The 27573-nt window shown below is 47.7% G+C and overlaps 1 protein-coding gene across 6 annotated transcripts in view; it reads right to left on the bottom strand.

Annotated features, from left to right (window-relative positions):
• Positions 1-27573, bottom strand: part of MINDY4 (MINDY lysine 48 deubiquitinase 4) — a 145571-nt gene that overhangs the window by 58778 nt on the left and 59220 nt on the right. For all 6 annotated transcript variants that reach the window (XM_027539461.1, XM_027539458.1, XM_027539459.1 and 3 more), the window contains one exon: positions 4321-4379. In XM_027539461.1, coding sequence (XP_027395262.1) covers positions 4321-4379 — 59 coding nt within the window. The remainder of the gene's footprint in view (positions 1-4320; positions 4380-27573) is intronic.

Raw genomic sequence — 27573 nt, 5'->3', positions numbered from 1 at the left:
CTATTTGGAGGCTGCTGTTTAATCTGGGATGTCCCGAAGGGAACCGGGGCTGAAACGTGCTCTGCTCAAGCCCATGAACTAAGTCTAAGGATGGAGGCTGGGACCCATGGGAAGCTGACTGGGTGGAGCCCCCAGGAGAAGGCAGCCTCTCTCGGCCTCTGCCAGGAGGCGGCTGGCGCCTGCACAGAGAACTGGTTCAGGACAGTTAGGCAGGCGCAGATGTGGCGGGATCGCCACGCAGGGGAAAACAAAGCACTCTGGCGTGACATGTTGGCCAAGCAGACAAACCCAGCTGCAAATGCTGATGGTTTTCAGTTGCTATTTTTAAGGCCCAGTGCAAATGTCTGGTTGAAAAAAAGCCAGGGATTTTATATCCTATACCATTTAACTTACCCTTTGGAGGAAGAAAACATATACATAACCTTGGAAATACTTAATAGAGGCCTGTCTATCTCTTTTTCCAGGTCCCCACTCAGTAGTTCCCATTGACTATAAGATGTCTTCTGCTGGAAGCGCCCCAATGCCCCAGACTCAGGAATCTCAGCACTGAACCCCTCCAGGCTTCTATTTTGATTATAGAATCCATCTCCCCAGCCCTCCACCAGGGACCCAGGCCAAAACCTCAACCCTCTCCCACACAGCATGCTGCTCTACCCTCCAGGTTATCCTGCCCCCAGAATGCCTCATAACGCTGCCCACCTCCCACATTTTCCCTCTCCACTTTTATAGCAATGTGTCATTATTTTTCTATTTGCTCATCAAGCACTTTACTGAAGACCCGTGATGTGCGACTGGGTATGTGGGACAGAAGAGGTCCAGAGATGATGAAAACATCATCCTTGCCTTCAAGGAGCTCACTAACTAAAGACGGAGACAGAGCCCTAAACATACAACATGAGGTCAGTGCTAAAATGGAGAGTAGGGCAAAGGTTCTAAGAGCAGAGAGGAAGAGGCAAGTAATCCTGCCTACAGGGTCAGAAAAGCTTCACATAAATGGTAAATATTTGAGCAGGGTCTTGAAATACCCAGAGGATTTCCCCAGATAGGATAGGGGCCCAGTCACCTCTTTTCTAGACTATTCCAAGAGCCCCCCCACCAGTCTCCCAAAATCCAGGCTCTTACCCCTAAAACTCATCCTCCACCCACATCCAGAGACGGCCTCAAACATCATTTGTTTCACATCTCTACTTGATAAGATCTTGTCCATCCTTCAAAGCCCAGTCTAAATGATACTCCACTGTGGAACCCACCACAGACTTGGCTAAATCGCCTCCTGAAGCAGTGAAGAGCTGAAGGTCATTTACTTTGGTGTGGTTTTCAGAAAACACCTCTCTTCCTTCATCCTACCCAACCCCACCCTCCAGGAAAGCAAGACCACTTTTCATCACCTCCGTCCACGTTCAACAGTCCTGTTTGTGCCGGGGCATGTAAGAGCTAACCAAAGTGGGCAGAAGTGAACCCAAGAAAGATGAACTGGGGTGAGGAAGGGAATGCTATCCCTCTAAACAAACTGCATTCCTTGTTTCTGATTCTCCCACCCCAAACTTCTCCTCCACTCTCTCAGGGTAACTGGGTTCCATGAGAGGACTCTGGACCTCTGATCTTTTATCTCAGTGTCCTTCTCTAAATCGTTAGCTGAGCCACCAGCAAAGAGAGGCTGGCCTCCCTCTGGAAAAGTACACACACTTCAAAGAGCTGGGTTCTGAGAGAATTGCTAAAAGCCTTCCTCCCAGCAGAAGCCCTCTGGGTTCTGAGGGCCGGGAACCGCTTCACTTTACATCCAGACAGGAGTGGCTTTCATTAGAAAACCTTAGAACGCTTTACAGAAAGGTTTCAGATGCCAGCGTTTTCTGGCTCCATGCTTCACTCTGCAGAGCCATGTGCCCAGTGAAATCTGCCCCTTCCTGGGTGGGCCAATGATCCCACCGGCCATCCCTGTGAGGAACGGTCACCTCTGAAGAAAACAAAGTAGAATAAACAAACCCCTGCTTCCATCACTCGGAGCTCAGTCCCTGCCTTTCAACTTCATCAAAGCAAACCGTCAGACAGCCTGTCTCACGCCAGTCACTTCTAAAGGGCAAGCTGCTTTCTTCCTTCATGTAAAAGGGAGTGCTTAAAAGGAGAGGAAAAGGATGTGAGTAGCTCCCAGCTCTTGCATGCCAAAATGGTCCAAAAGGTATCAATACATTGCTGGCTTCCAGGAGAACAGCAAAGGTCAATGGCACTCAAGCCTCGTCCTTTCATGTCTGGTCCTTGGTTGTCATCCTTTATTCTATTCCTGGCTTTTGCCAAGGCCTGCAAACATATTAGTCTTGGAGGGATACAGAATTCCAGAAAGAGGGAAAAAGGTGGCTTCAAAGAGAAAGAGTGGATGGACAAGTTCCTGGCTAGATCCTACAGAGGAGGTACACAGATGCACACGCAGGTGGAAGGGCATGAGCTGACGCACCTCACGATTTGTGTTTTACACCTCAGTGAGGTGGTGAACCGTGAACTTCCAGATGTTCAAGCTGGTTTTAGAAAAGGCAGAGGAACCAGAGATCAAATTACCAACATCCGCTGGATCATCGAAAAAGCAAGAGAGTTCCAGAAAAACATCTATTTCTGCGTTATTGACTATGTCAAAGCCTTTGACTGTCTGGATCACTATAAACTGTGGAAAATTCTGAAAGAGATGGGAATACCAGACCACCTGACCTGCCTCTTGAGAAACCGGTATGCAGGTCAGGAAACAACAGTTAGAACTGGACATGGAACAACAGACTGGTTCCAAATAGGAAAAGGAGTACGTCAAGGCTGTATATTGTCACCCTGCTTATTTAACTTATAGGCAGAGTACATCATGAGAAACGCTGGGCTGGAGGAAGCACAAGCTGGAATCAAGATTGCCAGGAGAAATATCAATAACCTCAGATATGCAGATGACACCACCCTTATGGCAGAAAGAGAAGAGGAACTAAAAAGGCTCTTGATGAAAGTGAAAGAGGAGAGTGGAAAAGTTGGCTTAAAGCTCAACATTCAGAAACCTAAGATCATGGCATCTGGTCCCATCACTTCATGGGAAATAGATGGGGAAACAGTGGAAACAGTGTCAGACTTTATTTTTTGGGGCTCCAAAATCACTGCAGATGGTGATTGCAGCCATGCAATTAAAAGACACTTACTCCTTGGAAGGAAAGTTATGACCAACCTAGATAGCATATTCAAAAGCAGAGACATTACTTTGCCAACAAAGGTCCGTCTAGTCAAGGCTATGGTTTTTCCTGAGGTCATGTATGGATGTGAGAGTTGGACTGTTAAGAAGGCTGAGTGCCGAAGAACTGATGCTTTTGAACTGTGGTGTTGGAGAAGACTCTTGAGAGTCCCTTGGACTGCAAAGAGATCCAACCAGTCCATTCTAAAGGAGATCAGTCCTGGGTGTTCTTTGGAAGGACTGATGCTAAAGCTGAAACTCCAGTACTTTGGCCACCTCATGAGAAGAGCTGACTCATTGGAAAAGACTCTGATGCTGCGAGGGACTGGGGGCAGGAGGAAAAGGGGACGACGGAGGATGAGATGGCTGGATGGCGTCACCAACTCGATGGATGTGGGTTTGGGTGAACTCCGGGAGTTGGTGATGGACAGGGAGGCCTGGCATGCTGCAATTCATTGGGTCGCAAAGAGTCGGACATGACTGAGCAACTGAACTGAACTGAGGTGGTGTGTGTTAGTCACAAAGTCGTGTACAACTCTTTGCGACCCAATGGACTATGGCTCCCCGGGCTCCTCTGCCCATGGAATTCTCCAGGCCAGAATATTGGAGTGGGTAGCCTTTCCCTTCTCCAGGGGATCTCCCAAACCCAGGGATTGAACCCAGGTCTCCTGCATTGCAGGAAGATTCTTTACCATCTGAGCCACCAGGGAAGCCCCAAGGATATGTGGGTAAAAACTTTTAAAGGATGGGCTTCTTCAAGCAGAGACATACTAATATTTTGATAAGCACTGTCTTCTAGAGACTTCTATAGGTTCTGAGAAACCCTAAAAGAACCCCTAAATGCAGAAAATGCTACTCTGCCCCCTCTCCCCCAGTGTAGATCTAGAAGTGTAGATTTCTATATTTCTCCAGGTGAGACAGGCAGTGGAAGATGGATTTGGACATCAACCAAAAAAGAGAGAAACCTGCTCTACTCTCTGGGCCAGACCCTCCTTCCCAAGGCCAGGTGGGAGAAAAGGAGCCCTGTCCCAGCCAGCAGAAAGCCCCACCACCCACTACCTCCCAGACAGACCAAATGAAGACCGCTGGACCCTGTGGGGCAAGCACAGAGGCCCCAGGGTACCTACCAAGCTGCAGCACATCCAGATCACCCTCGAGCTTGTTGGACACTGACAACTGATTTTTCCTAGAGGAAAAAAAAAATAAAGGGAAATGTCAATGTACCATAGGAGAATACCAGAGAAATGCAAACAACAGAGAAGAATGGGAGGAGCACTGGCTGGGCCTCCAGGAGGGAGCTCCTCTCCAGACCCGGCCCTGCCGCTCTGTGTGTGCCGTGTACCAGCACTCTCCCTCGCTGAGCCACAGGTTCCATGTCAGATGGGATCAGATCACTTCTGGGGCGCTTTTCCATTGTGTACACACACAAGCACACCCCAGCCAGCGCAGGATTAGAGACCCTGTAGTTTGACACTTGCCAAGAACTGAACGCAGGCTCTTTTGCTGATGCCACTGTAGCACTGCTGGGAAACGCTTGCACGTGCACAGGCACACACGCACACACGCGAATCAGGTTCCTGCGATCACTGCACAGATTTTCTTATCTCATTTTTTTGTTGGTTTCCTTTCTCCCAGCTTTCTTGTGAAGCTATCAGCAGCCGTTTCTCAGAAATCTCTAGAATGCACCAGACAGAATACCTTCTGTGATTCTGACTAGTAGATTTACGGATGTGCACGCAGAGCTTTCTTTAAACAGCCCACCTGTACTTCAGCTCTCTTTAGATTTTCTTTTCCTTCAGCATGCTTCATCTGAACTAAAGTAACATCATTTTTTTTAATGTATTAAAAAATAACAACATTACATCACCCTCTTGAAAACTCCATTTACTATGTTAAAAATGACAGCTCTTTTGAACGTAGCATTGAAATGTATTTTCCTCCAACATCCTTGCAGGATAAGATATGATTGAAGTAACAATTGTAATCTTGCCACAGTAGGTTCTATTGAATTGGCTTCCTCCTGAAGACGTATGAAGGGGCGTGAGTGGAAGACCACGGAGGACGCACAGTACTGAATTCCCCCGCATGTATCGCTTCGGACCCCAGGGTTCCTGCCTCTGGTGCTGGAATACAGAGCGCCTCCCCCTTCCTCCCAGGCAGCCCTAAGCCTTCCGTGTCCTCCTCCACTCCGCCAAGCCCACTTTCCTCAATTCGAAACCACAAAATTCCTATGCTACCAGGGTTCTGCAAGCCTTCTTGGGAATGGTGAAAGAACAAGTTAACTTGGAAAGAAGATCTAAGGCATGGAGGGGCAGCAGAAGGAGGTGGGGGTGGGTGGTTAAAAGAGAGGCTGTGCCCCCCGACAGTCCCCAGCAATGGAGAACTGTGCTTTCTCAGACACCTCCGCCGACCCCACCTCTCCCCCCCCGACCCACGCTGCAAGGGAAGACAAGGACCGAAGTCCCACTTCTTCTATCCCCTCTGTCACTATTTCATCTGGATACTAAGGCAAAGGGCCCTCTCCTTGCTGCGCCTGTGTCCCAGTCTGAAAAGCAAGGACTTGGGTGCAGGTGCTAGATGGCCTGTAAGAGCCACCTTGAACCACTTTGAGCTGGAAATATCAGGAGTAAAGATGCCTCTGGCACATCCCACTGCCAACATCTCTCTGGTACCGATCTCTGCTCTCTGCCCCTTCGTCTGTCACCCAGATCATTCTCACAGCCCTCTAACTGGTTTCCTGACCCCAGGGTGATGCCCTACTTGGTGCTGGCCCTACCTCTTCACAAGTGTCAAAGGCATCTTTCTATAAAGAAAGTCTGACAAGAATTGGGTTCATAAACTCCACCCTGAGAATATCTAACTATCTAAAGACCTGTCCTGCCAGTTTCTCAGAGCACAGAGTGCCTCACCCTTTCTCCTGAACTCCTTTAGGGGAGGTGTTATAAGTCAGCAGCTGCAGCAGCACACGATTTAATCCTTGTAGAATTAGATGCCAAGCACCCACGCTAAGTTCCAATTCATGGTTGACAATGCCAAAGATAATGGCAGCAAACACGACATATACTGTTTCCTCATAAAACAAAACCCAAGCCCATTAGTGTGTGCGCGGGGCTGCCCGTGACCTGGCCACCTACCACCCCAGCACCACCTCCCTCTGCACCCTCCCGCTCCACCTGCATGTCCTCCATGCTAACTTCTCAGCCCACGCCTCTACACCTTTTCACAAGCTGTTCATTCCCATTCAAATATCTTTTGGCAAACTCACACTCGTCCTTTTCAGCCCAGTTGGAATGCTACCTTCTTCTCAACTCCAAAGCGTGCGTTTATTCGTTTCTTCACTCAGTCATCTAGCCAGCGTGTGGCAGTTATCCAGTAGGTCTATCTCCCTGCCCCATTGAGACCCAGCTGTGTACAATAAATAGACGCAAATTACAATATGACATGGCATGGTAGGCTGAATAATGATATAATAATGCCCCCAAAGATGTTCACATCCTAATCCCTGGAAATGGAAAATGGTAACTGATATGGCAAAAAAAACTTGCCAAAGAGATTAAAGATCTTGAAATGGAAGAAAGCATCCTGGATTATCCAGATGGGGCCAACCTACTCACAAGTGTCCTTATGAGAGGGAGGGAAAAAGAGATCGGACACAGCAGAGAACAGGTAGGATGATAATGGAAACAGAGGTTGAAATGATGCACTTTCAAGACAGAGGAAGGGGCCACAAGCCAAGAAATGAGGGTGGCCATGAGGAGCAGAAAAAGGCAAGGAAACAGATTCTAGCTGTTCAACAGCTAGCCCTGCCAACACCTTGGCTTTAGCACAGTGGGACTGATTTCAGACTTCAGTCTTCCAGAACAGCAAGACAATAAATTCATGTTGCTTTAAGCCACTAAATTACTGGGTGATTTGCTGGAGCAGCCATGGGAAACTAATACGTACAGACAGAGAAACACCAAGGAGGAGCACTGGACTACAGGATTCTCTCGATGGCCTCTGTGTCCTGTGTCCTGTGTCCATTTTTGAGCAGCACCTAGTCGCTGCTCCAAAAATGGGTGCCAAATACCAGAATGACCCTCACACAAGCTAGGCGGCTCACATAGGTCACTCAACTTAGAGGTGCCAGACCAGGGCTCAAACCCAGGCCGCTGCTCCAAATGCTGTTCTGCTCTTTCTTGTATTTGATGCTTCCTTTCCCTGCCCAGAACTCTCCATGGCTGCCTGTGGACCAGAAGACAAAACCTACACCTCCCAAGTGGTCCCCTTGGCTCCCCAGGGCGAAGCCGCAGGAGCACGCAGACTGGCAGGAGCCGCGGGGAGAGGGCAGGGATGATGTTCCCGCTGTGCAGGGTACAGCTGGGCCTCTTCCCGGTCATGAGACTTCCACCCTGAGGCTATTCATCAGCCACGAGAGTCCGGCTCAGATGCTGTGCGCCGCTTCCCATAAATCTCTTCACCAGAGGAGACTTCAGTCATGCTCACACTTAGGGAATGTGCTATTGTTCCTTTCATGTGTCCCTTTGTGGCCCAAGCATTACACAGTTGAAAAGGTCAGTTTAAAAGCATGTTCTTGCCTTTGAGTGAAAACTATTATGAGCAACAACGACAAAAAGATAAATCAAGGATTCAAAACACTTTTTCAAAATGCGATTGTACAGATAACCTAGAGTCATGTGTCAAAGTGTGCATCTAATAAATCTAGGGGAGCCAGGCTGGAAACACCCACTTGCCTGCTGGGACCAAGGCCTCCGTTTTCCAGCCAAGACCCTCTGTGGGCTCTACACCCCACCCCTAGGAGGGGCAAAGGCTAGGGCCCTGCAGGTATTCAGGGTTACACAGAGCCAGGACTCAGTCCCTGGATAACTGGGTCTTGGGTAGGTAGAAAGAGCCACTCAGAGACCAGAGTTTTTGCCCTTGATCCCCCAACTCTGAGTGCCCCTAGGCAAGACACCCACCTCTGCGGGCATCAGATGCCTCAGCTATACCTTGGAGAAAGCCTGAGCACAGCTGTGGAACATGACCAGGTGGGCGGGCTCTGAGAGGACTGATATACCCGGCTTGTGCTATTCTTTAAGATGTTCAACTGCTTTTGCACCGAACACTCAGAATAGTTCACCAGCTCTTGGCATAAAAACAGACGAGGAGCTGTTCTTTCCCCTGTGTTTAGTACTGGATACTTGACTAAACTAGTTATGATTACAAAGGAAAGCTGTCCCATGAGAGGAAAGACATTGATCACTTACTATATAGTCTATTTGATGAAAACCCTGAACCCAGTGTGAATTGATCCCACTCATGTTGCTTCCCTGTTAGCTCAGATGGTAAAGAATCTGCCTGCAATGCAGGAGACCTTGGTTCAATCCCTGGGTCAGGAAGATCCCCTGGTGAAGGCAATGGCAACCCACTCCAGTGTTCTTGCCTAGAGAATTCCATGGATAGAACATGGGATTGCAAAGAGTTGGACAAGCGACTAACACAACAACATGTTGCACAAGAATCCAGGATATAAGAAATTTACATAAAATTTCCCAGTACACCTCACTGAAGCAATGTAAAATTATCTGGAGAGACACTTCTACAAAGCAAGTAGGAGCTCTACAATCTAGCTTCCCCAGGACGGAGAGATTTTTTTTTTTTTAAGTCCCAACTAAAAATATGCTTAAAACAAACAAACAAACAAAAACCCTGTTAAATATATGAGATGATCCACCATAAGTGAAAGTCAACGGACACAACAAGTAGGACTCTCAAGGACTTGAGATAACAGAACAGCAATCTAAAAGAGGCTGTAATTAGAGAGAATAGGGATTAGAGGCTGTAATTAGAGAGAACATTTTACAAAGGAATGGAAATTGTACAAAAAGAAACAGACACTATGAGAAAAGGATGCACTGCTCTGACAAGCAAATATAGTCATGAAAAATGAAAAAACTTGGGGCATACAATGATGGTGATGGATAATACCATATAAACACATATTTTGTTTTAAATCCATGAGTCTGCTAATAGAGGAGGAAGGAGGGGCAGGGGCAGGTAACAGAAGGCTCTTCTCTATGAAACATGCCACCTAGTAAATGAATGATAAAATGACAAAAATTAGGAAATCGCCATTTTTTACATTTCTAATATCAATGGATATTCAAACCACAGGTTAAGAGGTTTTTGAGGCACAGAATATTCACATGGCCTAAAAGTTACAGAGTCCTTATTAATTCCAAAGGGGAAGATTGCCTTTATGGTAACAGAGAGATTGGCAGAAACCCTAGAGGGCTGACACAACTTAGCACCACATCACCAAAAATACTTACATCACGTGCTCCTGACACGAAGCAATGGGAGGTACACAGCATCACGTAAGTATTGTCCTTAACCAAAACTGTCTAACGTAAACCCAATAATGAAACAGACATGTCTAGAATGTGGTCATTCTATGAGACGAGAGCGAAATTATTTGAGACTGAAAGACATCAGAGAGACATGGTAACCAAATACAGATCAGATCAGATCAGTCGCTCAGTCGTGTCCGACTCTTTGTGACCCCATGAATTGCAGCACGCCAGGCCTCAATACGGAATGAAGCAGGGCAAAGACTAATAGAGTTTTGCCAAGAAAATGCACTGGTCATAACAAACACCCTCTTCCAACAACACAAGAGAAGACTTGGACATCACCAGATGGTCAACACCGAAATAAGATTGATTATATTCTTTGCAGCCAAAGATGGAGAAGCTCTATACAGTCAGCAAAAACAAGACCAGGAGCTGACTGTGGCTCAGACCATGAACTCCTTATTGCCAAATTCAGACTTAAATTGAAGAAAGTAGGGAAAATCACTAGACCATTCAGGTATGACCTAAATCAAATCCCTTATGATTATACAGTGGAACCAAATACAAGTGAACCTTAAATGGATCCTGGGTTGAAAAACTAAAGCCCAAAGAACATTTTGAAGCCATTTGGGAGAAATTTGATCATGGGCTTTACATTAGTGGATGTTACTGAAATTTCTTGGTTGTGATACTGGTGCTATGGTTATATTCTTGTCCTTAGGAGGTGCAAACTGAGCCTTAATATCTGAATTTTAGTTTCAAATCAACCATAAAAAGTATTTGTGGACGACGGAAGTAGAGGAGAGAGAAAACAAATCCAAAAAAATCTTAGAATTACAGAAGGTAGGTTCCATGTACTATTCTTTCAACTTTTTTATGGGTTAGAACATTTTTAAAGTTGGGGGAAAACTGTTGGAAAACTTAATAAAGGAGATTAGATACAGTGAAGAGATAATAAATTCACTAGGAACAATGAGATGACATTTATTCAGAATGCAGCTCAGAGATCAAATATATGAAAGAACAAATAAGAGACATGCAGGGAAAAAATTTAAGCCTAATATACATCTAAAAGGAGATCCAAGGACTTCCCTGGTGGTACAGTGGTTAAGACTCTATACCTCCACTGCAGGGGCACAAGTTCAGTCCCTGGTTGGGGACCTAAGATCCCACTTGCTTCGTGGTGCAGCCAAAAAACAAATTAGCTAAAAAAAAATAAAAGGAGTTCCAGAAAGAAAGGATAAAGAGAATATGAGAGGGGAAATTATTAAAAAGATAATTGCTAAGAATATACCAGACATGAATCCTCAGAGAAACATAATAAATTTCAAACAGTACACGTGTAAGAAAATGCACACCTAGACACGTCATCTTGAAACGACCAGAACACTAAAGACAATGAGAAAAACCTTAGAGAAAGGTAGATTATCTAGACACAGCAGTTACTTTAACAAAAAAACATCTTTAGTATTAAAAATATTAAAGGTAAGGACAAAATGAAAACATTTTCAGACAAAGACCAAAAATGTGAACCATCACAGACCTTCACTGAATGAACCACTAAGAGACTAACTGCAGAAGAAGAAAATTGAACCCAGAGGGAAAGAGCAGGATGCAAGCAACGGCAGAACAGAAATCTGTGAACATTTGGATAAACCTAAATGAGAGCTGGCAACAACAACTAATCTAGAGAAAGTTTTTGAAAACAAAGGGATAATACTAGACAGTAAGAAACAGGGAACCTGGGAGGGGGAAATGATCCAAATTAAAGCTTTCTAAAATCCTTGCATTTTTTTGAGGGAGTGGAGATACTAATTAAACTGAAAACTTTTAAGTCATCTCAGCTGCTGCTGGTGCTGCTGCTAAGTCGCTTCAGTCGTGTCTGACTCTGTGCGACCCCATAGATGGAAGCCCACCAGGCTCCCCCGTCCCTGGGATTCTCCAGGCAAGAACACTGGAGTGGGCTGCCATTTCCTTCCCCAGTGCATGAAAGTGAAAAGTGAAAGTGAAGTCATTCAGTCATGTCTGACTCTTAGTGACCCCATGGACTGCAGCTAACACATAGCAATTACTTCGCCAGATACTATTCTCAGCACTTGATGTATTAACTTGAGTTCTCACCACAAATGTTTGAGGCAGGACAATTATTAACCATTTCACAGAGGTTCATGTTGGGCTAAATTTTCATGTCGAATTCCTCCTTTTGTTATTCTGTAACAAGTAGGTTTATCACTCATAATGTTTTTTATCCTATTTTGATTTTTATCCAATAGCGTTTAGCTACATTAGCTTTTACATGGTTGGCATGCAAGTGATATATTATTTCCCCGTTTCCCTGTGCTTAGTTGTTCTCCTTCTCTCCACATGTATTGTATGAAATACCATGGTGCTAATTTTAAAAATTGATTTGAGTGTCTTTGTCTTTTAACTGGCGAGTTTAATTTGTTCATCTTTAATATAATTATTGATATACTTGAAGTTATTTGTCCTTTTATATTTTACACTTTGCTTTTGCCAGACTTTTACTTTCTTTGTTTTCTTCTTTAAAAAAAAAAATAGCCATTTTAAAGAGAACAATCCAGTGGCATATAACGCATTCACAAATCTGTGTAACCACCACCTCTTGTTAAGAATCCGCCTGCAATGCAGGAGACCTGGTTTTGATCCCTGGGCTGGGAAGATCCCCTGGAGAAGGGAAAGGCTACCCACTCCGGTATTCCGGTCCTCCCAACAGTGACTCTGCACAGCCCTGGCCTTAAAGGCTTTTATTAAAGACTGAACTTCAGAAGGGGTTAGCCTTAAGTGAGAGGGATCCCTGAGGGCAAGCTAATATAAAAAAAGAACTTTAAAAAAAAGTTCTCCATAGAAGAAAAGATTTCTTCTTTCGATTTTCCTGTTCTCCGTTTCTCTCTGGCTTCCCAGAGAGGCTCAGCCAAGTTCCCCCAGAAGAAGGCCCAAGGTGCAGAATCACGGTGAGTTAGACTTGGAAGGCATTTGGATAGTCACCTGGCATAACCTTTGTGCTTACAGATGAGGAAACCGTGCTCTGGAGTAAGAAAGAGGGCTCCGCCAGTGTCTCCACCTTCCGGGTGCTCAGCCCGGGGGATCCACGTCCCAGCCTCGGGAAGAGCTCCACCTTCCTGGGCCGCCACATCCACAGGCGTTTTTAAAATTAAGCCGTCAAAGAACAGGAGGTCTCATCAAGGGCTGGGTTATCAAGAAGTCATCATGTGTACACATCTCAGTTTTATACCCGGCAGTTGTCAGTTCTCCAACTGTTGACCTTCAACATATGAAAGGAATCTTTTTTTTTTTTTTTCCCCTCTCTTTTCTCTTACGGATGTGGAAAACCTGACTAGAACTGCCTGGTCTGACATTTCCTGTGAGAAAGCACTCTGCTTGGATACTGTGAAAGCAATCTGCCTTAACAATTCAGCCCAAATAAATTATCTTCCTGAAACGAGTGAATGACTTTAATTGGGAATTGGGCTGCATACCCAAGACTCTCTCATCCGGGCTGGACAAAGGTGGGACAAAGATAGGGATCGCCTGGTGAGAACGGACTGGGAGGGGGGTCCCCAATGACCCTGCATCCTCCTGGAAAAGCCATCGGCTTGGCCCATTGAGCTGGAGAGAACACACGTACTCTCACCTCCTGAACCATTGTTCTTTGGGGGTGAAGATCTCTCAGTTCAACTATCTTTCTGTGTGCGCCCCTCCCCACAGGCTCTGGCACACACATCCTTGGCCAGAAGCGTGCAGAGCCAGAGCAAGATCCAAAACCAAGTCTGACAATTCTCCCTCCCTGAGCTGGGCTGGATTCTGGCACATTCCAGGAACAGAGAAGAAATTTACCCCGGGTCACCAAAGCATCAGACTAGGAGGGTTCCTCAAGGGCACACAATTCGCAAAACAAAACTGTACTAGCTGTGACCTTCCTTCATGTTATTCTCCCAATTTGGCACAAGGCCTTGGCATACAGCTAGTATTCAACGGATGCTCCCTCTGGAAGCTGAGGGGGTGTCCGGAGTAGCCAGTGCCTTGTCCAGGGGATATTCCAGACCCAGGGATTGAACCGAGGTCTCCCGCATTACAGGCAGATTCTCTATCGTTTGAATTCTTTACCAGGGAAGCCTCACCCAGATAAGGCTCATGCCTCTGTAAGGGTTGGAAACGCTAACTCAGACCATCTAATCTAATCCTGCCACTCTGTCAGGGGTGGGAAGGGGAGGGAGAGCTTTTACTAATACCTAGAACCCCTGTGTAGGGGGCAAAGCCAAAAACAGAACTTTAGGCTCCAGACTCTCACCACAGTTCATTTTCATCTATCCCATGTTGGATGTTGGAGGCACCAACTGTGTTTTCTAAAGACCCAAAATGCACTGGGTCAGGGTGGTCGCTCTCCCCTTAATGAATGCACACTAGCAGGATTTGTGGCTCTCCCAACTCCTATCTTTCTGCCCTTCTCGCAGGCTGCACTTTCCTGGGTGTGGCTGAACTCAGCTCCACAAGGTGACTGGTGCCGAGCGGCAGGCATTGCTCAACAGGCAATGAAAACGTGGGTAGAGAGGAGGTGGCTCCAGGGGAAGAAAAATATCCTCTTGAAGGACAAGTGGTCTCCCTGGAGTACAGCTCTGGGATGCGGCCAGATCACTGAGTAATCACTCATTCACCACCCGCACTGTGCAGCTCACCAGGCAGAATGCTGCCAGCCCACGATCCTCCTTCCCCTTCGTCTCACCTCCTCCCCTCCGTCCACCAGCACGTGGCTGTGTGGCTCAGCCAAGCCCAGCCATTGTGGAACGCTTGTTGTTGTTGTTGTTTAATTTTTGCGACCCCATGGACTACAGCCCTCCAGGCTCCTTTGTTCATGGGATTGATTCTCCAGGCAAGAATACCAGAGTGGATTGCCATTTCCTTCTCCAGGGGATCTTCCCGACCCAGAGAGCAAATCCGTGTTTCCTGCATTGGCAGGCAGGTTCTTTACCTCTGAGCCACCTGGGAAGACCCTGTGGGATGCTGGAAGAGCCCAATCACCAGGGCTGGAGCGAGAGGCATGAGGTGGTACCTGGCCCACAACAGGGGCCTCGCCCCCTCCCACCAGGAGCCCCAGCCTGCACACCCAGCAGGTGGGATTACTAAGGCTGTCTGATTAGGGCTCCCGACAGTGGAGTGAAGACCTAAGGGGATGATTCTGTCAGAGACAAAGATTCCCCCAGCTCCGTCCTCCCCAAGTCTCCTGTGACAGCCCAGGATGGAAAGGATGGCCTCTACAGCCTTGGCCCTGTCCCAGGAAGTCCAAAGTCACACTTGGAGTTATAAAAGGGAAGGTTCCAAAGGGTGTCTGAAAGGCATTACATAAGAGCTGCCGCTGGTCTCCATCGTGGATTGGAAAGCTGTGCCGAGATGTTTACTTAGCTGCTAGGAGAAGCTGCTTTTTGGCACCACGATTGCTCTTTACTGTCCAAATAAAGGACAACACACCCCGGGAAGGAGCTGTCCCAATGAAAATGGGACTTTTTCCGAGTCCCATTAAATGTTAAACCCACTTGAGCTCTGTTTGATAAAATAAGCCAAAGGGTGGCTTAAAAAAACTTCTGGGGTGAAATATTTTCATTTTGAACTCAGAAAACGTTTCCCTGCATTAAGCATTAATAAAAGCGCCTAAAGTAGCAAGTTTGAAACAACACTGTCTGGGTCCAAGGTTAACTTCATATCAATTTGAAAATAAAGAAACTGGGGTTCACTTACTTTTTGAAAAGGCGAGGAGGTGTACACTTGAATAACACCTTTTTTCTGAAGCTCTTGTCTTTCTCCAAGCAGATGTGGATGAATCCTCCCATGCCCTGAGCTTCCACTGTCCTTTCTGTGACAATCTAAGGGTTCTAATTTTTGTCCTTACAATAAGAAGTGTTTATTTGGGTGCTTATTTCTACTTTACCAAGCACTTTGAAAGCACAGTTTTTTGTTTTTTGGGTTTTTTTTTACTGTTATTTTATTATTTTTTTTTAATTTTATTTTTAAACTTTACAATATTGTATTAGTTTTGCCAAATATCGAAATGAATCCGCCACAGGTATACATGTGTTCCCCGTCCTGAACCCTCCTCCCTCCTCCCTCCCCATACCATCCCTCTGGGTCGTCCCAGTGCACCAGCCCCAAGCATCCAGTTTTTTATTTATTTCTCACAAGCAGCTTTGCTGCAGGGAAGCAGCAAAGGGACGTTTTAGCCCTATTTTCAAAAATGAGGACACTGAGCTTTGGAAAGTCAGAAATATTCCAACACAGACCAGTCCTTGGCACACAAGTCTATGACCAAATGGGGGCCATAGGTAACAATACAGTGAATCTTTCCTTAGGCTTAATTTGTTCATTTCAAAGCTGGGACTTTTCTTTCAAGATTGGATATATATTTAAATTTTACAGAATTGTTCTAATGTTCTTACTTAGCAAGAAAACTAAATAATAATAACAACCCGAAGAGTATCTGATTTCAGTTCAGTTCAGTCACTCACTCATGTCCAACTCTTTGCGACCCCATGGATTGCAGCTCACCAGGCTTCCCTGTCCGTCACCAACTCCTGGAGCTTGCTCAAACTCATGTCCATTGAGTCCGTGATGCCATCCAACCGTCTCATCTTCTGTCATCCCCTTCTCCTCCTGCTTTCAATCTTTCCCAGCATCAGGGTCTTTTCCAATGAGTCAGTTCTTCGCACCAGGTGGCCAAAGTATTGGAGATTCAGCTTCAGCATCAGTCCTTCCAATGAATATTCAGGGCTGATTTCCTTTAGCATGGACTGGTTTAATCTCCTCGCAGTCTCTCAAGAGTCTGCAAGAGTCTCTCAAGGGACTTTCAAGATTCTTCTCCAACACCAGAGTTCAAAAGCATCAGTTTTTCGGTGCTCAGGTTTCTTTAAAGTCCAACTCTCACATCCATACATGACTATTGGAAAAACCATAGCTTTGACTAGACAGACGTTTGTTGGCAAAGTAATGTGTCTGATTTACCATGAAGTTAATGGGACTTAAGCTTCAGGGATCCTCTTGCACAGGCCCTGTCACGAGGCCCTAGTGTTGGCACAGTCTTCTATTTTTGTCAGATTTGCAAACATGTGGTAGGTGTAAGTTCTTTATCTTTAAGAGACACCCAAACTGTGTAAGTTTCAGGCCCACAACGTCTGGATCTGAACCTGATTCCAGGCAGTTTGTTTTGGCATTTTTGTTTGTATTTTGCTCATCCATGAATTCCCACCCAGAGATGACCCATCCTACCAATAGATGCCCAGCGTCTCCTCCACCCCAGGCACCCTGTGCTTGTCTTGTCCAAGTTCATACAGAGAGTTCTGTACCCAGCCAAGACTGGCTCCTGGAGCCCCTCTTTCTTCCACCGCACACTGTCCCATCACACACACACACAAAAGGAATCTCCAGGAAATTTTGACCTACTCCAAAAACACAGAAGACTTATTGTTTCATGGGTCTTTCTTAGAAAAAGGAGAAAGGGACGCTGCTTTAGATCCAAGGGAGCTTTGCAAACTTAGAGCATTATACCACTCAAACACACAAAACTGGAGAGCTGTGGAATTTCCCTAGGTGAGCCAGTCCCCATCAGGACATGCACACCTTGGACTAAAATTAGCCATGTCCCTCAGCCAGCTCGGCCGCCTCCCTGTGCCTCTCCAGGCAGTGTCTGAACTTGACATGGGGGGTGAGGGTCCTCAGGTACCAACAAGAGTGTGACAGACAGCCCTTACTAACCCCTCTTGGGGTTCCCACCCCTGCCTCCCAGGAGGATTCCCAGGAACTCATCATGGGGGGCTCACAGGTGGAGAACCTGGGAGGTATAGGCATTCAGTGGGAGCTGGGACGCTGATAAACACAGCTGCTCAAAGGTGGGGAATCTGTGCTGGAACTTTCCATGAGCCCCAAAGTAGGGGGTGCAAAGGACCCTCCTCACACAGAAGTCAGGAAGTACAGGTTTTGGATTTTAGCACAGAGCAAGTATTCCTTCTCAGATCCTTATGCAGTAACAATATTCTGTGAGAGTTTGCAAGAAGGAAAAAAAAATCAAAGCACATTCTCTTTTCTCCTTGATAATGAAACTTCTGCAGAAGTGGAATGAAGAAGCCCTTTGGCAAGGTTCTGGCTCCCTTGGTTTCTAGGGATCTAAACGTGAATAACATACCACGCAGGAGACTGAAAACACACGCCCTGCAAAACCCTCCGGAGTCCTGCTTCTCCAGGCAGCCACACCCTTCTGCAGGGGTGACCTGGCCCCCAGCAGGGTGGACGTGCAGGGACTTACAGACTGCAGCCTCTGCTGGACTGCGTGGGTGAGAAATGGTCCCAGAGCACGGCCAACAGGAAGAGCGTTGACCAAATGTATCTGGAGCCTTTTCCAGGACAAATAGAAAAACCAGATGAAGCAGCTGGACCCACGTCGGGCAGTCTCCTGTTGGAAATGTCACGTTGAGCCTCATGGTGTGGGTGTAATCAAAGGACTGTGAGTTTCGAGAAAACATCCAGAATGTCCGGACAGGGAAGATGCGGCCAGCTTGTACTGTGGGCGTGCAGACTCCAGGCCCAGCAGCGTGGGTGGGGGAAGATGGATATGAGAAGGGAGGTAAGAGTGGGCTTCCCAGTGCCCCCCAGGACAACACCAATGAAGGCTGCTTTTTGTGCATCCGCAAAACACATTCAAGTTCTCGCTTCTGTCACAGTCACTGGTTCCTTGGAGATCAAAGGACTTGAGGGTGCCCACATAAAACAAGAAGAGGCTGAGTTAGGGTGTTCCCTCAGTGGCTCCTGGGCTCGCCTTGGGGTCTATACTATCACCTCACCCAGATTCCAGCATTTAATGACCCTATTACATTCTTCGTGATCTTTACTGAGAGATAAAAAATAGATCCTACTGACCATTCATTTTTCCTATTTGTTCCATATATATTTTCCCTTTTTATTTTGAAAAATGTTAAACCTACGGGAAAATTGAAAGAATGAATACAATAACATCAGTATATGCTTCACTAACAGTGACAAATTGTTGATATTTTGCGGTATTTGCTTTCCCTCTCTACATCTCCCTCTCTCTCTCTCCAAACACACACACATACGCACACATTTTTTTTTTTTTTTTTTTTGCTGGACTGTCTGAAAGCAAGTTGCAGATGTTACTATAGCCTTAATTTGTAAGAACAAGAACAGTCTCCTGCAAAATCCACATGGGGTTTATTTGTATGACAACACTTTTTAAAACCAGGATCTTTGTTTAAGCTCTCCCAGATTCCTGCATCTGATAAGTCTATCCTTTTGGAGTTATTTTCTTTAAAAAGAATCATAAATTAGTCATGACGTCTTTAATAGGCCAGATCTGTTTTGGGGTTTTGTCTAACATGGATACTTTCAACTTCTCTTTTCTTCTTTTAATACACTGTGGGAGGTGAGGCTCTGGGTTGTAGAGTGGTGTGGATGGATTTCCTTGGCAGCTTCTGGCACTGGTTCCTAGACACTTGTTGAAATGTCCTTATAAGTTCATCTGCCCTCTGCATAGTAGCTTCTGGAACAGGAACACTCAATGTGTCATTGCTCCATGAGGAGGTGAGTAAAAAAATGAGGCCGCCTTGCAAAAGAGTCTCCAGTCCTCAGATGAGCTGTTGCTGTTGTTCAGTTGCTAAGTCATATCTGACTCTTTGCAACCCCATGGACTGCAGCATGCCAGGCTTCCCTGTCCTTCCCTATCTCCTGGAGTTGCTCAAACTCATGCCCATCAAGTCAGTGATGCTATCCAACCATCTCATCCTCTGTGGCCCCCTTCTCCTCCCGCCCTCAATCTTTCCCAGCATCAGAGTCCTTTTTGGTTTGGTTTCCATCAGTGACTTTTTGAGTTTGCTCCATTTTTCCTCCTTATTCAAAATAAGAAGGGAGAAGGCCAAAGTGAACTGGGACCAAAGGAAACATTGTCATCACTGATAGGAGCTCCAACCTCCATCATGGACTTCCTGTTGCTGTTCACTCCCTTACAGAATCTAATGAAGCCTAGGGCCCTGAGCAGCAGCCTTGAGAGCAGGGACCACAGCTGTGTGGGCCAAGCAAGGGCAGTTCACTGTGCCAGCCCACTGTCCAGGCCTGGCCTCGGGAGAGCTTCTGGAAAACAGAATGGTGTATACGCACCTCCCCTGGGCCCTCAGTGCACGGGGTGGCCACCCCCTATAGAGCAGGGACTGCCCTAAGCCCGGGTCTGGGACCCCAGCCCACACTCTGAGCCGCAGCGTCCTCTACTGCGACCCACACAACAGGGCTGAACATTCCTCTTTGACCATCACCATCGTGCATAATCTGCCTCTAATCTCTCACTTCCCATCCCTTTCTTACAAAATGCCCATTTATTCAGGAATGTGTCCATCCATTTGAGACACAGGGCATTTGGGGTAACTAAACAGTAGGCAAGAACATAGGTATTTATTAATTATTGTAAGCCCAACATTTTACATACGTTATTTCGCTGACTCTTCACAATATAAAAATAACATAAACATAAAAGTAGGTACCTCATCCCATTTTTTAGATGAAGAAATGAAGTTGTAATGATTTTTTTTAAACACACACACACACACACACACACACACACACTGTGCTCGAGGTCACCCTGTTAGTAAGAGGTAGGTCTGTCCAGTTCTAAATCTTGGGCCCTTTCAATCCACCATGCTGAGTTGCCAAATATATCATAGATGGAGAGCCCCATTGCACAGTCTCAGAATACAATAAAATGCTATGTTTCCCAAACAGCAGTCCTCAGTAACTTAACAAAGCTTTGCTTAATTGGGATACATTTCAAAGAACCCAAAAACTGCTGAGCAGAATTGGCTCTTTCACTGAGGATTTCAAAGGTACTCTGGGAACTTGTAATGCCCCGGGCCCGTCATTATGGACATCAATTATCATCGTGGAGCGTGGCAGAAAATTAATCTGACTCTTGTGGCCGCTGCCCACTCCCAGCCTGCCCCAGCACGCGCTTCCTGCCTCTTTGGGGTCTCTGTGAACCATCAGCCTCTCCCCTCTGCTGCTGGCACCCAGCCCTTGGCTTACAGACGCGCTCACATCTCTCCCGTCCTGGAGACAAAGACTCTGCTCCCTAACCCTCTCCCCTTTTGAACGGCCGTCCTGTCCCTACCTTCCCATCCCCTCTAACTTCTTTGAAAAAGCCCCGTGTCCCCCTGTGTGTCCTCACCCCGTTGCAGGAGACGTCCTGTCCCCAGTCCCTACTGAAAGTGCTCTCTCCAAAGCCACTCCATCACCAGTCCCAGTGACCTTCCCAAATTCCCAGCCAAGGGCTCGAAGCTGCCCACACCTCCTGCTTCCTGTAGACCCTCTCCTCCCTCACCTCTGGAATCCTTCTCCACTCCAACCGCTCCTCTTCCTTACCCCACCAAACATGTGCCTCTCCCACTGCAGGGCTCTGACCCTGGCACCTTTATCCTAGACCCTTGGACATGACCACCCCCTCTAAGGACTTCAGCTCTCAGCCCGTCCCAGACACCCTTCTCGCAACCTCTCAGAACTGTGTTTCTGCCTCACTCCTGACTGTGGAAACAACAGCCCCACTGGACACTCCAGGAACAGCCTCCTCCTCCGCTTCCTGACCCAGTGCTCCCCCGTCGAGTCCCCTCTCCCTGCCGTCTGCATGCCCGGCCTTCCGGGCCCTCCAGGCCTACAACCTCCCTGCATGCCAAGTCCCAAGGACTCTCCTCCCAGATCCCCTGCTCCTCGCCCCTCTGTACAGTTGGGTCAGTGCCCACCACACCTTCTATGTCAGGCTCCTGCTCCCGGTCACCCTTCTCAGTCCTGCAGCGCCCCCAGGCTAATCTTCCTGAAGTACAGCTCTAACTAGTTAAAAAAAAGACAAAACCACCACCACCTAACTAAAAACGCCAGAGGACTTTCTGTTTCTCTCTACTGCTCTTTAGCTTGGCCCTCAAGCACCATCCAGTCTTTCAGTCTCCTCTCATCCTGGTCCCCACACATGCCCTGGGTTCCAGCTATACCACCTCGCCCACCTCTTCACACTCGCTCACACTGGCCTCTCAGCTTGGCATGCATCCACTCCCTGAATTGCCAGACCAACCCTCTCAGTCCTTGCCCAGGTTGGCTCCCCGTCAGCCCTTCCTCAGACAGCAGCCTCAGGATAGAGGTTGACTGAGGTGCCTAGAGCCAGGCCGCCTGCAAGTACTCAGGCTGGTTAGCCATTCTGTGCTTCAGTATTCCAACCTGTAAAATGGGACTGATAACCCTCCTAGTACTGTCAGAATTAAATGCGGTAATACATCGAACGCTCTTACAATCTTACAACAGAATGAGTATTCGATAGATATCAACAGCTTAATTATCCCTGAAACAATCCACACTCCAGCTCCAGACCCTTCTCACGTTCTTTCTTTTTTTTTCAATTCTGTGGAACAGTTATGTGTTTGGATGTCTCGGTCTCTTTGGAGCAAGAACCACATCTTCAGCATCTCTCTCCCCAACACTATTCGAACAAGCAAGAGGTGCTCCATAAAGACTTTGTTGAACTGAATAAAATTAAATAACAGGTATTTCGACAGAGATCAAGGACTGTTTACTCTATCGGGAAGCGGCCCTACTTCTGAGGGACCCATGGCCTCGAAACTGGCCTCAACAGGAAATGGAAGGAATCCCATGGCTTTAGTAACTTCTTGTGGAATGAGCAGAGAAAACAAAATAGAACTTTCTGGAATGAGGCACACACACGGAATCCAGCTATACAGGAAACCACCCCGACGAGTCATCTCTGTGATTTGAAGAACTCTGCCTCGAATGCCCCCGATAGAATTCAGCCTCAGAGACCATCTTTTCAAGGTGGAAGCAGCAGCCCAGGTGAATCACAGCCACCATTTAGGAAAAGCAGCTGAGGGCTCACGGAAGGTCCCCTCCAGCAGGATGGAGTGGACTTTGGTAGGTGAAAGACTTCAGCTCTTTTCCCCAGGCCCCCAGGTACCAGCCAACCCTATCAGAGTTATACTCAGGGTGGGAACAAAGATGCCTATTTTTGTCCTAAATCAATGCCCTTTCCCAGTCCTTTGGAAAGTTCCAAGTTTAGGCTCTTTCTCCATGAGCCACCATACATGCACATCATCTAAAAATATCGTGAATACAGTAGAATCCAATGCAGGCCCCAGGGAAAAAAAGGAGGGGCTGAGGAAGATCCAGGGAGCCACTTTAGTCTTTGGGAATGAGATCCCAAGGACATGAGCAAACTTCTCCCCCTAAAATCTCAGGCTTGGAGGAAGGTACGGAAAAGAGACGAGTATGTCAGGCACAGTAGTGAGGCCCTTGGCTGGCCCCCAACTGGTCTATCCCAGCCCTGCCCTGCCTCTAAGGCCTGGCCCAGTACAGCCCCCTCCTCTAAGATCCTATGGCACCTCAAGGGGCATCATTCATCCAGCTCCAGGACAGATGCTGCCTCCTATTTTTAGGAGACCTCCCTGCTTGCTAAACCACTAGTCCCACTCTCCTATGTGTCCCTTCAGTGAAGGGAAGATCTCACTCACTTCCCCCTCTCCCCAAGGCAAAGCCTATCATTTAGCTCCATCCGATACATTTGGAACAATTCGGAACAAAATTGAGGGAGGCACAGACAACTCACCTCCATATTCAGATGGCTGACAACCCAGCAGGAGAAACATGGAGCCTGTCAGCTCTCTCCAGTGTGACATGTGCTGTGAAAGGTACGAGAAGGGGCTCACATCCAGGTATAGGAGAAGGGAAGAGATCAGAAAGGCTTCCTAAAGAAGGCAACATTCAAGATGACTTCCATACGGGACATCACAGTTGTGATGGGCTGTGCTGGTAGGTTGGTGGGTTGATGTGTTGGTGAGTTGGATGGTTGGTTGGTTGGTTGGTTGGATGGATGGTTAGTTACATGAATATATGAATAAGAAATAAAGGAGTGAATGAAAGCCACCAAGTGAACTTGAAGATAAAGTTTGGATTGTTCCAATTCTATTAAAGATGATCAGTTTAAGTTTCACGACACTGTCCCAAAAATATCAGCATGATTTTCCCTTTCATTCTCCTTATGATGCACATGCTCTCTTTTGCTCAATATAGATTTCCAGGCCCAGGGATATAGCTAGGAAAACAATGACAACAAAGAAATACAGCCCACTCCAACCCTCAAAGAGTTCATGGAAGTAAAAATGAATGATCAATCATTGTGCTCTATCGAGGATTATCTGTGATACTAAGGAGCAGAAGCAGCCACACTATGGGACAGGCTGGAATTAGGTACCTAGGATGCAAAATTTAAGGAGGCACTCAGTCTCAAGTCGATGGAGGTGACTACACCACAGGTGAAACACCTTAAGAGTAGGTGCCTCCTTAAATTTCGCACCTCAGATACCTCCCTTGTTTCACTCTCATCCTGACTCTGTTGCTGATCTCTATATGGACCTCTCTCTGGTCTGGTAGCCAAGGTCTGCTGGAAGCTAGCTCATAGCCCAGCTGATAAGCATCTTGGAATGAGGAAGGAAAAGCATCCAGGAAATAAAGAGTTTCCATACACCTCCTCTGCTGACACTCATCTCCCCCAAATTATCCCTGAGCATTAATGGCCTCTTTCCATCTAGCAGCAGCAGCTTCCCCTGCATGGAATATCTTTCCGTCTATGTGCCATGGACCTGGGCCTGGAGCAGAGCTGGCAAGGCTCGGGCGTGGGCAGGGGAGGCTCTCAGAGCTGCCATTCTGACGTCGAGATGGACAAAATGAGACCATTCCTCCTTCCAAGGAGGGGGGTGGAACCTCTCTTCCCTCTTTAGCCACACTTTCTTGATCTCAAAGGAAATTTGAGTCAGGAGAAGTCTCTTTGCCCTGGGGGATGCTTTGGGTCAAAGAAACTCAGAAACCCCAGAACTGAAGGTATGTGGCAGCTTTAATTACCGCACAGGGGAGAGAGCGTCAATCCCGCTCATGGAGGGCTCCAAGTGGCCCTTAATGTGTGCCGGAGTCAGTTCTCATGTTTACTCTCCTGGGCAATACTAGGGAGAGGCCAGCATTCGGAGGAGACAGAAGTGGCATTCCACTGTGGATGGGGGATGCACGTGTAGTGTAAATGTGGGCAAGAAGTGGGAAGGACAACCAGCTGGGCACAGGGACCAATGGCGGTGTGAAAGGCAGCCGTGCCACCCCAGAAGACTGGTCCCCGGGGTCAGCATGTAGGGGAAGCTGCACAGCACAGGAGCCCCAGGCAGGCCGCCTGTCTACACGGGGCTTCTGGCCCACAGGAAAGCAACTGTGTGTGTTGTATGTTTCAAGAGTCAGCTAATTTCAAACCTTAGTCCCACATAAAGTCCAAAGAATGTGCAGAGACAAATGAAAATGGGATTCTCTCCATTCTCGTCCCAGGCAGTACAGATGTTGTCAGACTCGGGATGCTCGGATAGAGGGAACAGTCAATAAACCGCAAATGCCACATCCTCTGCTCAGCCTCTGCCAGGCCCCAGATGGAAACATTTGTTCCCTCTCACGACGCAAACAGGCCTGGGCTCAGGCCTGATCTGGAGGCCGGGCAGGGTGAGAACCGGAGGGACTGGATCGAATTCATCTGTCTCCCACCCAAGTGCGCTGTCATCCTCGTCGGCAGGGGCCTGAGGAGGGTCTCACAACAGGGCCACCCAAAGTCTCTGGGGGTCCTGAAGACTGACGCGGGTCTGCTGCCACCTACTGTCCATTCTCCTGCAAAACCCAAAAATCGGACGGGGCACACCCAATGTCAGTCATTGAATCCCTGGAACTGACTACTGGCTTTGACAGAGACAGGGACATTGATGCTGTGGTCAGGCAGTGGCTGTGCCCAGGCTGCAGAGACCCATGCAGAACAAGGCAGACTAATCACAGCTATTCCTCACCCAGTGTTACTAGCTCACCATGAGGTTTTTGCATTAAATGCAGCCTCTTCAACCCAAGGCTGCCCTGCCCTGTCAACAGAGCCCCCATCTGCTCCTGGATCTTCCACTCTTCTGCAAGGACCACAGTTTAGCACCCGATTACATAGAGCATGGGCTTCAGAGCAGGGAGCCATCTCATCGTTTCACATCCCCAGTGCCGGATCTGGACATCAAGAAAGCTCAAAGCTACGTCCTGTCTGAGACAGCAGAGCATTGTTCAGCTATGATGCCAGTGATGGGTCACGGTGTTCTCACAATGAGAGCTGAGGGGTCTCAATGGGAGGGGCTGTCTGCAGGCCTATATCAGATTTCACTCCAGCCTGCCCCTCTGGAGTCTGTCTCCTCACCTGTAAATGATCCCTGTTTGGCCTGCCTCACCAGGGGATCCTATGCACCAGAGGTGAGAGCCATGAGCAAGCTTTGGAAATGTCTATTTCCATTATCCCACTGGGAGCTGGGGGAGTGTAGAAGGAATCATGAGGACTGACATGGAACATGCAAGGAGTCCCTTGCCTGGTCACCCCCATCCCAGCTGCCGTCTGCGTTGGCTGCTAACGGCTCACAGCTGCACCCATTGCCAGAGACCTATCCATAAAAGTCAGCCAGGAGGTGGCACACTGCCCCCCAGTATGGGCCCCCCATAGCCCATGGCTGACACAAGAAAAATAGGCCCTCTCCTGGCTTAAAGGTGGAAGCAGCTCTGGGTCAGTCCATACTCTCATCTCCCTGCGGGAGGAGCCTGCCCGCCCCCCACATCCTCCCCTGCCCTTGCATGTGTCCCTCACTGCCTTTCTCCTGAGAGCACACCCCCGACAGATTACATGTGCCTGACCCTCCATCTCAGGCTGAGCTTCCAGGACACTGCTTCTCCAAACTCGGCCTGCAGCCCATCACCTGGAAGGCTTGTTAAAATACGCTGCCGGGTGTCACCCCCAAAGTTCCAATTCCGCAGGTCAGGCAAGCTGTGTTCCTAACACATTCCCAGGCAATGCACGTGCTCCTGGTCCAGGGAGCAGAGTCTGAGAATAGCTGTTCTTGGGACTTTGACCTAAGATAGAAATCATTCACAAGTAACAGGCAAAGGGGCCAGAGGTGTCAGGATTAAGCCATGTAGCACCCAGCCTGCCTCCCAGTCAAAACCCTGCAGCTGGAACAGGAGATCATCATGCCTCCAGCAACAGATCCCCGTGCTCAGGGCTGGAGGAGAATCTGGGTTGCTGAGCCCTGCCTGTATCATTTTACTACAAGAGCTCAGAGGAGCCCACAGTCCAGGAGGGACTCCCATGGCACAGGAACCCAGTTTGAATGCTCATTCTCTACACAAGATGAACATCAGGGGTCAGCCAAAAAGACTGATTGCTGGATCTCAGATAAAGTGAAAGTTTGATCTGGACACATCCAAGGCCATGTGTAAATGGAGGATGAGGGGCTGACAGAGACTGTGGTGGTTGTTTTTGTCCCTAAGTTGTGTCTGATTCTTTGCAACCCCAGGACGGAGAGCCCACCAGGCTCCTCTGTCCAAGAATACTGGCGTGGGTTGCCAGTTCCTTTTCCAGGTGATCTTCCCAACCCAGGGATCAAACCCATGTCTCCTGCATTGGCAAGCGGATTCTTTACCACTGAGCCACCAGGGAAGTCCTCAGAGATGGAGACAACCATAAAGAGCAGTCCATCCAATCCCTTCCCTTACAGACAGGAGCACAGAGGACCAGAAAGGGCTGGAGATCTGACCAAAGCAGACATTCTACCTGCAAACACAGGAAAAATAAGCGCTCGATTTAAAGGCAAGACAACTGCTTTTACTGTCCTCAGAGAATAGCCGTGAGCAATCCTATTACATGGGCTCTAGTAACAGTCCTGGTGTGAGAAACAACCTCTTCACGGCTTCACTTAGACCCCGAGGCCAGAAGAGAAGAGAATTGATGCACAGTTGCATCGCAACAGCATCAACAGGGCCTGAAATAAGAACCACAGGACAGCTGACTGCTCACATCTGCAGATTCCAGACACAAGGTCCCTGACTCACAGGCCACAGGGAGGCCAGTTAACAAAGAAACACAATTGGCTTGATAAAATATATCCCGACAGG

This window comes from Bos indicus x Bos taurus, chromosome 4 (genome assembly GCF_003369695.1).
Source record: "Bos indicus x Bos taurus breed Angus x Brahman F1 hybrid chromosome 4, Bos_hybrid_MaternalHap_v2.0, whole genome shotgun sequence".
In the NCBI taxonomy this organism is placed as follows: domain Eukaryota; kingdom Metazoa; phylum Chordata; class Mammalia; order Artiodactyla; family Bovidae; genus Bos; species Bos indicus x Bos taurus.
Note: the sequence above shows the minus strand (reverse complement) of the source record. Positions and strands in the feature narration are given on the sequence as shown.